Source organism: Diabrotica virgifera, chromosome 3 (genome assembly GCF_917563875.1).
Source record: "Diabrotica virgifera virgifera chromosome 3, PGI_DIABVI_V3a".
Taxonomy (NCBI): Eukaryota; Metazoa; Arthropoda; class Insecta; order Coleoptera; family Chrysomelidae; genus Diabrotica; species Diabrotica virgifera.
The window spans coordinates 1,154,896-1,167,594 of NC_065445.1; the positions used below are offsets into that span (position 1 = coordinate 1,154,896).

Genomic DNA, 12,699 nt, shown 5'->3' on the forward strand with positions numbered 1-12,699 from the left:
ATTGCGAAAGACCCAATTAGATGCAAGCTAGTGGTAGAGGGGAAACCCATAGAACAGCTAAACCAGTTCAAATATCTAGGTGTAGAGTTATCAAGTTATTATGACCCAGCCAGAGACCTAAGAGGACAAATTAACAAGGCCGCTGTCTTGTCCGGGTGTTTGGGAGATGTGGTCTGGAATAACCGAATAACCCATATATGAGAATGGACAGCAAAGTTAGAATTTATAAAACTTGCATCAGACCTGTTATGACCTTTCTTTCTCTTTCCTACATTTGATTTCTAAGGAATGGTCCCAGTTTTCATTGACGTTCGTACCAAGGTAGATGTATGTTTTTACTCTTTCTATTCATTGCCCGTTCACATTGATTCACTTTTTAGAGATTATATTCTTTAATTTTTAGGGAAAGTTCATTACTCCAGACTTATTCTTGTGATTATTCATTAATTCCTGTAGGGCTTGATAACTGTCAGTGAATACCACCGTGTCGTCTGCATATCTTATGTTATTAATACATTCTCTGTTAATTCGAATTTCGACTTCAGCATCCTCTACTGCTTCTTGAAAGACTTTCTCAGAGTATCTGTAAAACAGCAGAGGTGATAGTATACATCCCTATCCCTGTTGTTTACAATAGCATAAACAAGTCTGGACCACGGAGGTAAACTACACTATGTCATTTCGAGCAACTGTGTATAGCATGTGTTTGCAACAAAGATTAGAGCACTTAGGATGTTAATAAAAATCTGTGATATGGCATAATTGGTTGAAAGACAATATAACCATATTTTAATGATACTATATAACCAATTTGTATAATCCAACTGATAAAATAAGTGGATTAGAATAGAATAGAATAAGAGTTTAACTATTGTGTAACGCAATTTTTGAAGATTTTTGACCCCCCCCCCCAACCTGCGTTACGTAATACTTAAACGGTCCCTATGTAGTGTAGTTTACCTCCGAGGTCCAGAATTATTTCTTTGATATAAAGTTTTTCTCTTGACTGAAATTATTATCGAATGAATGATTTTTTTTACGAAAAGACAACATTACTGCTTATCACAATCTATATAACTGGAAGTTGTATTGCATTTTTAGTCTCCAAGTTGCCTGTTTTAAAAGTCTCGCCCTGTATAGTCTGTAGAATCTTAGAAACAACGAGTCGAGAGTCGAGAATTCGGCGTCCGGTTTGTTGATTAGGAGGGTTTTCGGTTAGAGATAAAAAGGGAATATTTAAGGGGAATTAATTCCAACAAGCAGAGCAGAGCAGATATCTCCGATGCGATGGTCCGCCGAAGACCGCCGCTATATAGCTCAAGCAACGGATGAAACGTCTTCGTCTTCGAGCTCGTCTTTAATCTTCAACTTGAATAGTTTTAAAAGATTAAAGGCTGTTGAATAGTTTATGAGATCGATCTCTCTCGCATTCTTTGTTTATTGGATTAATTAAATTTGGGCAATAAAGCGGTCATTATTTCTAGAACGGACACCACGCTGATTCTACAGGGTATCTCCTATATAAATTCTAATATTATATTGTTGTTATGCTATCCAAAATTTTCATCTATGTACTAGTTATCACAGACAAGTAAAAAAAAATTAATCAATTTTACAAATTAATTTCTCAGTTATGCATACTTTTATATCTTACTTCTGTATTGCGTTTAGATTCGTAGAAGCCAATTGGAAAGAAAATTTTTTAAAAAGATTTTTATGTCTTTTGGCCCACTGAATCCGTATTTTCAATATGATAATCCGAATTTTTGGGCAGGGATTTATTATTAACAATTTCTTATTCTGCTTCTTCTTATACTTGTTGAAGATCTGTCGATCTGTTAATTCCGACGTTGAAGTATTTCTTGAGAGGTAGACTGCCAGCTATCTCTCCATCTTTTTGGTGGTCTCATCAGTGGACGCTTGCCTGCTGGTTTTCCTTCTAGCGCAATTCTTGGTAGTCTGTGCTCCTCCATCCTTTTTACATGACTGAACCATTCTCTTCGTCTTTTCCTACCCCATCTGACTACATCTTGCACGCTACATTGTTCCCTGATGATGTTGTTTCGTATTCTATCTCTTCTTGTCTTCCCTGCTATTGCTCTTAGTGTCTACATTTCGGTTGTTTGTAGCATGCTTTTGGTTTTATTGGTGTCTTCTCTTGATTCAATGTCATAGGTCATAACAGGTCTGATGCAAGTTTTATAAATTCTAACTTTGCTGTCCATTCTCATATATGGGTTATTCCAGACGACGTCTCTTAAACATCCGAGATGCATTAACAATTTAATTGTTTAAATGCTTAAAACTAATAAACTAAGAAAATATACCCCTTTTTCAAATAATGTATACCCGTATTTCAAATATAATAGAAAACAAACCAAACAAACATTGAAAGTATACATTATAATTTTCTTAATATTTGACACTTCTCTTCTTCTTCTTAGCCTTCTATCGTCCACGTTTGGACATAGGCCTCTCCTAACTCCTTCCATCGGTCTCTATCCTGAGCAACATATTTCCAATTTGTTCCGGCTATTCTTTTAAGGGAGGTATGGTTTGAAATCAACATATCAAGCACATTTTTTAATTTTTGGTATCACTCAAAAATCAAAAAAATGAAATTTTTGGTAAAAATTTTGTGAAAATCAACAGATTTATTATTGTTGAACAAAAAATAAGCAAAAAAAAGAAAAATATGTCGACGTTGTTACCTCATGAAATGTCTAAACAAAAACTGTGCAAAATATCAGGTAGATCGGCCGAGTAGTTTTTCAGTTACAATGTCCACCGCATTTGAAAAAGCAGTTTAAAGTTTTGACAACTGCATCTTCATCTTCTTATTTGTCTGCCAAATCGTAAAGTGATGCACAAATATGTTTTTTGAATTAAGGAGTAATCTACAAAAGAGAAGGCGAACAGCTGTTTAACGTTTCTCACTACGCTCAAGCGTGCTGGCGCGAAGTTGTGACAAAGCGAGTCGAAGGTAAGGATATTCAACAAGCTGTATCTCTGGTAATTTTACTCCGAGTATTTTGAAATTTTCAGAGATTATTCTTGAACATATGCACTTTTATTTGAAATAATAAAAAAATTAAATATTTTAAACCATACCCTCCCCTTAATATCATCAACCCACCTCATCTGTGGTCTTCCTCTCGGTCGTTTACTTGCCTTGGTTAGGGTCCAGGTTTGAAATCCATATATTTCATCCATATATCCAATATTTGACACATAATAAACAAATTTGTAACCTCATCTTCGCCAAATAATTAATAATGAATTGCTGCTTCTTAACTTTCTATACACTCAATTACTCTATGGGGCATTGATCGATTACATATTCCGGAATACTCATCCAGATTCTTCTTATGGTGCGCCACAGGTCTTCTAAGTTTGCTGGACGTGACAATCGATTTGGGTTTCGATTTTCCATATCCCAAACATATTCAATGGATGACAAATCAGCTGAACTTGATGGCCGCTCCAAAATCTCTATACCAGATTCTTGTATGGACTTGGTTTCATGAGAAATATGAGGTTTTGCGTTATCATGTTGAAAGATCGCATTTGGAATGATTTGTAGGTAGGACAATATATCGTCGAGCTGTCAGAGTGCGGGTAATAAAAAATAAAGGTGATCTGCGTCCCAAACATATAGCACCCCATACCATAATGCTTGGTTGTTTTGCTGTATGACGTTCTACAACCTAGTCTATATTTCGTCTCTCACCTCGAAAACGTCTTACCCTTATGCACCCATCAGAGCCACCCAAACAAAACCTAGATTCATCACTGAAGCAGACAAAATTCCATTGGTCATTCCAGTTTTGCCGAGCTTTGCACCATTAAGCGTCGAGCCTTATGCTGTGGTGTCAATGGTAACACCAAAAGCTGACAGTAAGCTCTCAGTCCCATTCCAAGTAATCTTTGATTAACTGTTCTTCTTGAGACTACCTGTAGGGGCAACTAAATCATCTTTTACTTGATATACACTGCCCCGTCTATTTCTGAGAACAAGATGTCTAAGATAGCACAAGTCAAGGTCTTGCAATATTCCTAGGACGTTTAACACCATTGATGGATTAGCTTCAACTCTTCTTGAAATTTCCCGTAAACTAAAACCGGCTTCTTTCATGCCTACAAAGCCTCTTTTTTCGTAAAAATGTGTTATAGAGTTGATAATTTGTTATTTTTTAATACTAAATTTGCAAATCTCAGCTTTTAATAGAGCGATTTTAATTTTTCGAAGATTGTTTGGTTTGCTTTTTTAAAAGAAACAAAACATGATCTGAGAAAAGGGCATATCTTTATTAATTTAGTAATTATTAGCATTTTAACAATAAATGGCTGGGCAGCATATGGCAGATTGAAAGACATATTCAGCTTATCACCCTACCACACTATCAAAACGAATGTGGATAGGGCGACAAAAGCATTTGCGGCTAGCTTTTAAAGTTAACAGTGGAGACGGAGTGGGTCCGTTAGCTAAAACTATTTAAAAATGATGGAATTTAGGGCGCCAGTCAACTCGTACTACAAATGCTACAAAGAATTCACCCGATTTACCAGTTGACCAATCAATCTCGTTATAGGTTTACTTATATCTATTTATTGAAAAGTTGCAACACAAATAAGTATGAAAATAAACAAGTACAGTCATTGGTAGTATAAAGTGGCTAAGGAAACGAATATCAAATTAATTTAAATTTACAGATTAGAAATATTTTAAATATTGGCGATACTAGTGCCTACCCTATAGTTGCCGCATGAGCTCATGAGTGCCACTAATACAAATCTAAAAAGTAATGTACTATATTGACCTCTATAATAAATTTTATGTATATAAAGTTAAATGTATGACTATCCCCAATAACTTCTAATAATAAAAAAAAACGAGAGAACACGTTAATTTGTTAACAAAAAAAGAACCTAAAATGTTTACTATCATTAAATTAATATATAAAATAAATAAGACAAATGAATTTAAATGTTTAACATTGTTATAAAAACCTGATATCCTCCATAGTCTGGTATCAAACTACAAATCGTTAGCAGAAAACTTCTTCGCCACATATACTTGTATCCAATGACGATCCTTAACATTCAAATATAACCAAAAACATCCACAAAAAGTAAAACCAGAAACCAAATACAAAAATCCAAAACTCCAAAAATTCAAATATCCAAAAATTCAAATATCCAACAAAAATCCAAAAACGAAAACTCCAAGTAAAAAAAACTCCAAAAGCTCCAAAAAAACTCCAAAAATTCAAAAAAAAAACCCTAAAATAAAAACAAAACTAATTAGACACTTATTGCAATAAATTTATTTAAACGTTTATTCTCGGTTGCTAAACCCATTGCCTACGCAATTCCCAATTGACAGTTGCATCCATCGAAGTAATATTGTCATCTCGTACGGTGCTATGAATCACTAAATCTATTCCATATCAATAAATCTATTTCAACTAGGTTCTTCTCGTAACACCCTGGTATAATATCATAAATATTTCAATAAGTTTGTTACTGATTTTATTTAAACAGGCTTTTACCACTTATAACAAAGCCTAGAAGTTAGCTTGCAATGTCATCTACATTGTAGGAGGCTTAGCAACAGATCAAGAATAAACCCTTAGCCAACGGGCTTCCATAAACACTAAATAAAATTAAGACACTGGTTGTCTGTCCCTCAATACATAAGAATTTAATCATCGCATGAATTACTTACCGCTTAAGCCTATCGGGGTTTTTACTACGGTCAATCACGCTACGATCTCCTATGGAGCTTCTCTACTACAAACAATACCTCATATACGGCGCTAGAAAAATAGAAGACCCACATAAGTAAACTGGGTTGATAGACCTTAAGATTGAACCAAAATTAATCGAAAATTATTCATACCTGCCTAGCGTGCGAAGTGACCACGTCTTTGAATAAATAATCCCTTTTCGGCTTGGGCTAAATACTAAAATATCCAATACACACTACACCTATTATCTAGCCTCACTATGTGTAATAGGTAAATTTATCCAGGAAAGCCAGATGCCTAAAAATAATTAGCATACAAATTTTACCTAAATTACACGATCCAAAGACGCGTCTTTTTCAAATTCAAAAGGAGGCTCGCAAGTCAGCTATGAGAGACGCCACCTTTCTCCCGAACATTCCCGAACTCCCGAAATTCAAAAAATAGGTAGTCCCATGAACCATAGAACAACACACAAGGATCTAGGTACACCCCAGTAATTTCGGCCTGAAAGCTTCGAAACACAAAACTATCACAAAACAAACGAACTGTCAATACGGATTGACAGTTCACTGACAACATAACCTTTCTTTTTTGCTTCAATTTCAATCTCAAATCACAAATGTTTATCATGTTTATTTATTTAACTACTACACTACATAGAATAGAATATTTTGTATCCAAAATTATTGGTCCGTTAGTCAAGAAAATAAAGCAATGATAAAATAGATAAAAGTTGTGTAATTACTAGTCCAGATCACGTTAATCCTGCGACCTACCAGAAAATAGTGAAAAGCTTATCTTCAGAGTTCGGGGCAAAATAAAAATCCACGGGACCGAGACAGCAGTGTGAGTGTGCGGTTTCAGTCGGGTAAAAAGGTGTTCGATAAGCGAATTGCAACATTTACAGAAATTATTCTTTGTGGAGCCAGGAATTTGACAAAGTGAGCTAGCAAGCAAGCACTATAAAAACAACTAATTATTTTTCTAAGAGAAAAAGTCACCTTTATTGATGTGTTGTTTATAGTGAGAAAAATTGTGATTTGCTAATATTCCTGTTTAACACTACTAAAATCACAATAAAGATGCAATAGAAATAAACAAACCAAGACATGTTGAATGTTAAAAGGAGTACTCCTAAATAATCATTTACAATATTATATACATTGTAAATCCCAAATCATGTTTTAACAAAATTTATACATTGTAAATCATGATTCTGGAGTGCTCTTCGTAACATCCAATGTGCCTTGGTTTGTTTATTTCTAGTGCATCTTTATTGTGATTTTAGTATAGATATGTGGACATATTGATTTGATGTGCTAATATAATATTTAAAAAGTACCAAGGTCTTTGATTCTAGCCCTTCAAGTGAATTTGCCAGTTTCTTTTATATCAAGTGCTTATTGAAAATGGCAAGTAGCCGAAACATTTAAGCTATAGCAAAGTGTTTTATTTATCAGACTGACAAACCCAGGAATTAAAAAGTTAATTATTAAAAATTCACGGTCAGGAAATAACAATAAATACATAATATACATTAAATTTATTTGACTTATTTTTGTTTTGATTTCTAGTTCTAGTGCAGGGTAAATTACACAATATATTTGTTATAGATAACTTTTTAAAGTACCCCTTTACCTATTAGATTGTTTTAATATATTTTAACTGTTATGGAGATTGCCTAATGCTTACAAACAGCACTTGGTTAGATTTTAATTAAAGCTTTGTCATTGTGTATAATGTGTATTACTAATTGTTACTCACATGTTCATGTATTTTGCAAATATATCAGTTGAGTACAAACATTCACCTATATAAATTAAAATAGTCATCAAAAAATCATAAATGATTTCATTTAAAAAAAATGAAATTTGTACTGATATCTCAAGAACTTAAAAATTATTTGAAGTTACCAAGTACCCTTTTATACATGAACGTAATAAAACTTTTGTTAAAGGTGAAATAAAAACACACTTTAGACTTCTTAAAATTTTATTCAAACAAATATGTACAACTTTATCCATTTCCACACCACAGTATTCTTTTGAGAACTGCTGTAGGATAAAAGGCGCGTTAACTTTTTTATTAAAGTGGGAAATTTTGCCAGTAGCCTTATTATACCCACTGATTTTAAAAAGTCCTATAGATCACAAAAAATGTAAGTTGTTCTAATATATTTACCTACTGGGACAGTTTAAAACTTTTTTTGTGATTCATAGGATTTATTAAAAGTCAAAACATGAACATTGTTACTAACTGACTAAAATTTGATTATTTTTCCAAGCATATTGTTTTTTCTCTACTTTGTTTGTCTATGTTAATTTGGGTGTATTAATTGTCTTGCTAAAGTATCCATTTCATCAACTGATGGAACAGAGAGAGTTTTCTTCGTTTTCGGAGCTTTCTTAGTTTTAAATAATCGTCTCTGGGGTTCGATATTTTTGTTACTTGGGGCAATCATTGGAAGTGGGAAGGATTTGCGCTGAGCTTGATTATTTCGAATTGCTTCCAAAGTTGGTTGTATGGGAGCAACTATCGTTTTAATGGCCTCAATTTCCTCCAGTGTTTGAGTGTTAAAAATAAGTTCCTGAATAGTTTGGACAAGTTTCTTTTGTTCTTCAAAAACAATTTGTGATTCCTTTTTTTTGGTGCTCAGTGCCATCACAAGGTTTGCAGTTTCTTCTGCTTTGTCAACTTCATTGACATCACTAATCATATTATCTAAAAAAGTGTTCCTACTATGTTATATGAATATGAAATTAGGTAAGTACAAAATGTTATTCAAAAAAAAATAATAAGTTTGATTATGTACTATTGTAAAAGAAACAATAAAATTGTAAGTATACCCACCTGATAAAACTTCTTTGCAAATACTTGTTGAGTTTTGCTGTATAAACTTGCACACTAAGTGTACATGTTTACACATATTCCACTTAATGCTACAGTCTACACATGTACATGCATAACGGTGAATACACACACCACATTCACTACATTCAAGCTTGCATGTACATTCTGACTGTATCTCTTGCACAACATACATTTCATTTCTTGAAGCTGATGGCACCAGCCAACCATCATCAATTGCTTCAACTTTACTTATATCCAGCATTTCACTTGTTTTGTGTCTTTGCCTTAATTCAGATAATTTAGTGCACACTTTCCCCTTATGAACTACAATAAGTCTTTCAAAAATTTTGTCCCGCACAAACTTTAATATGGCACTGATGGCTTTGTCTAATCTTTTAACATATTTTCCATTAAGATAAAGGTGCTTAATGGTCCTATGCATCCTCTCTATATGCATGTTGGTATTAAGACCACTATAGAGTCTAAAGCAGTATGCCCAATGTTCTGCTTTATTTACATAATGTTGTTGAAAATAGTTAGCAAATTCCACAGATTCTGGGCTTCCTTGGCAAAACTCCAAAAATTTTTGCGTTAAGGTATTAAAAGTTTCTATATCTCTTTCTTGCAACAACATTCTAAGCATTTGGTAAATGAGAATCTAAAAAATATGTTTTAAGACATATTTAAACACATTTATGTATCTTTACCTTTTTTTCCTTATTGACAACTTTTTCTAAATTTTTCCGCCAAGCCCTATCTACATGCCAGGAGCAATAAAGTCTAAAAGTAATATTAAAAACTTAATTAAAATTCTAAAACTACAAATTAAGTATACCTAAATTCAGCAGGATGCATCACTTGTAGCCAAGCATTATAATAGGCTTCAGCCATATCTGACATGAAGACTCGAGGCTTAATTTTTTTCCCAATTTGTTCTTCAACATGTAAAAAAAAGATTTTCATTAGTTCAGCATCATTCCTACTAGAAATTAGAAATGCACTTGGATAGCCTTCTCTGAGATCATCAAGTACAAGTATTGTATGAAGCTCAAATCCATAACCATTTAGCCCATGGGTTCCATCCATACAAATGCAATCGTCACCAAACCTTAAAAAATAAATTATAAAGATGTAAGGTAGAAGTACAGTTTACAAATATGCCAAAATACTTTAAAAAACAAACCTTAACAATAATTCCTTTTGTCCTTCAGTCATTATCATTAGCACAAAATCTTCTTGTTTCAGTTGAGGGTACTCATTGGATAAACATCCTTGCGGCTTATAAAATAGAATGGATCCACTGACTTTAAGTTCATTTACCCAAGCATCAACGCTAATAGCATCATTTGCATGGCGGATAGCAGATCTGTTTAGGTTAAATGCTCTTTCAATGTTGTACAGGTCTTTTTTTGTTAGTAAATGGGTTCGCTCTAGTTTACAGTTAGTAACAGAATCCCGTACTTCATCTAGTATAGATTGCAATGGTATTTTTGCAGCTATTTTGGATGCAATATGTTGACGATCTGAAGTTGATAGAAAAAGATGCCCCATATCTTCTTTTAATTTATGTCCAACATGAGTATTGCAAAACTGTACTGCACATTTAGTATCCTCAAGTGTCACACACATTTCAGCAGGGCAATACCCATTGATTTTGTTACTGCCTCGTGTTTTCAGTGATCTAATATGTTGCCCCCTTGTTCTGATATTGCCCGATCTATGGCATGTATATTTTATTTTTTTGCAGTTAACACCCTTCTTGAAACCATGCATATTTACAAATGATGAAAAAGTTTGCCTTTCAGTAGCCATTTTCCACACCTGAAATTCCTCAAATGTTTGAAAGAAAAGTGTTTCACTAGCAACTGTCAAGGAATGTCCTGTTTGGTAATGGCTGATTAGATGTTTTGATGTTGGTCCTGTAAATGGACACAATGGGCACTTTAGTTCTTTATTGATCACTGCATGTTGTGATCTTCGGTGCATGATTAATTTTTTTAACATGTCAAACTCCTCATTACATTGTTTGCAATGAAATTTTTTCTTAGCAGGAACTAATTCTTGAAATTTCTCTAAAAATTAAACAAAATAATAAGTAAGTAGGATAGATAATAGAGTGGTTTATTGCCTGACACACTGCAACCTTAACAGATCTATTGTAAACTGTTTAGCCTGTCTTTGTCGTGGCTTATTTCTCCACTACTCAAGAGACTTGTAATTACGTAGGATTATATAGCAAAACAAGAATAATGTTTGTATTCTACCTGCATGTTTTTGTTGTATATGCGTCCTTAAGCTACCAAGCTTTACAAATGTAGCCCTACATTCTTCGCATACAAAAGTTCCATGTTCACCTTTAACTTTTGGTGCCAATACATCAATTTTTTCTAAAATAATATATAACTTGTAAAAACTTAAATGTCTAATTATGTTAGGTTTGGCACTGTGTTCTTACCAATTGATTACAACCCTGCTGTTAACAGGGTTGGCAAAAACCAAGGTTTTTGTTTCAAAAAACTAGTTTTTTTGGTTTAAACCAGGTTTATTTGATACAAAGTATAAAGTCTAAATACTTTAAAAATGAATAAAATATTTTATAAAATAATAGTAATAAACAATGAAAAAAAAATTGATGAAAGACAACTTTTATTTTTATTTACAGCTACAAAAAATTAATATAACAAAAAAATAACATTTTCAAACGTAATAATATTCAAAATAACTAAATTCGAATGTAAAAAATATAGAATTTACTAATCTTGATTTTCTTCATTTGTTAGAAGCTGTATTAAAAATTTTAAATACTCAAGGAGGCTCAATAAAATATCAGGTTTGTTTATTAAAATCCAGTTGGTTTAAACCAAAAATTTAAGCATATTGGTTTAAACCTGCTGCCAACCCTGCTTAACAAGAAAATGGTATTATTACCTGGATGCTTTCTGTTTACATGCGCCCTTAAATTAGACGTTTTGGAAAAGTTCACCTTGCATTCAGCACAATGTACCATTTTGTATAAAAACCAATTTTGATTTAAAAACAAACAAAACCAATATTTATCTATGCAATGATGCAATGCAAAACCATGAATCGTTATCTTTAAAAACAAGGTTAATAGCTATTTGTATAACAAGGGAGGAAAGTGCTACTTTTCCTCCCGAGAATGAAGTTTACTGCCCGACGCGTAGCGGAGGGCAGTAATCATTCAAGGGAGGAAAAGACACTTTACTCCCATGTTATACATATGGTTTTTCCACCTTCCTCAAATAATAAGTCATTTTTTCATTTTTACTTAATTTATTTATGTAACTAACCAACAAAATTTATTAGAACTAAAACTAACAATTAGGTACAATATAACTGTCAACTGTCAAATATAAGTCAAATTATTAATGTAAACAATGTTAAATCAGAATAACAATTTACTGTTTTTTACCATTCTGCAAAATACAGAGTGTTTTTAAATAAACGTTAAAATGTATAGATACTTACGTAATATAAAATAGATATTGTACAGGGCGTCAATAAGTTATATTTCATGAATGAAATACCATGACGTCACTTTTACTTTTCCTCCCTAGGGAGGAAAAATATTTTCCTCCCTAGGGAGGAAAAGTACAACTTTGCTCCCTACAATCAGGTTCGGAAAAGTATACTTTCGGTAGAGGTAGGTGGAAAAATAATATAAGTTTAAATTTGAATTTGACACAAAACATTCGCGCTTTCTGTCAGATTTTAAGACACCAAACTGCGCTTGCGCGAAGCTTTCCGGCCGTATTTCTGGCGTGTACCTAGACCCAAGTGAACAACACTGCCTCGGTTCACACTAGTCTTGACAGAATCCAAAACGACTTCAAAAGTAAAAGAAGCGGATTCTAACCTCAAATGATTAGTAAATAATGAAACCATAAACTATTTTACACTAAAGGTGATAAAAAGTGAATAATAATTTCCTGGTTAAAACCAATAATTGAAATTGAAATTTGAAATTATTGAAGGTTTATTTTCACAAATTTATTGTAAACAAGGATATTTATCTTTTTTATATTGAAATGAGGATAAAGAAAGACTGCAGCAGGGATAGGAATCTTAAAATTGATCA

General features: G+C 33.0%; 2 protein-coding genes across 3 annotated transcripts in view; one reads left to right on the forward strand and one right to left on the reverse strand.

Annotated features, from left to right (window-relative positions):
* Positions 1–12,699, forward strand: part of LOC114324427 (ephrin type-B receptor 1-B) — a 968,545-nt gene that overhangs the window by 246,104 nt on the left and 709,742 nt on the right. The window lies entirely within an intron of this gene.
* On the reverse strand, positions 8,068–11,607 carry LOC126881736 (uncharacterized). Its single transcript, XM_050646205.1, has 7 exons — positions 11,529–11,607; positions 10,865–10,987; positions 9,784–10,672; positions 9,436–9,708; positions 9,308–9,380; positions 8,601–9,258; positions 8,068–8,471 (listed from the first exon to the last, which is right to left on the reverse strand). Exons 1-7 carry the CDS (start codon positions 11,605–11,607, stop codon positions 8,068–8,070), a joined length of 2,499 nt encoding a protein of 832 aa, XP_050502162.1.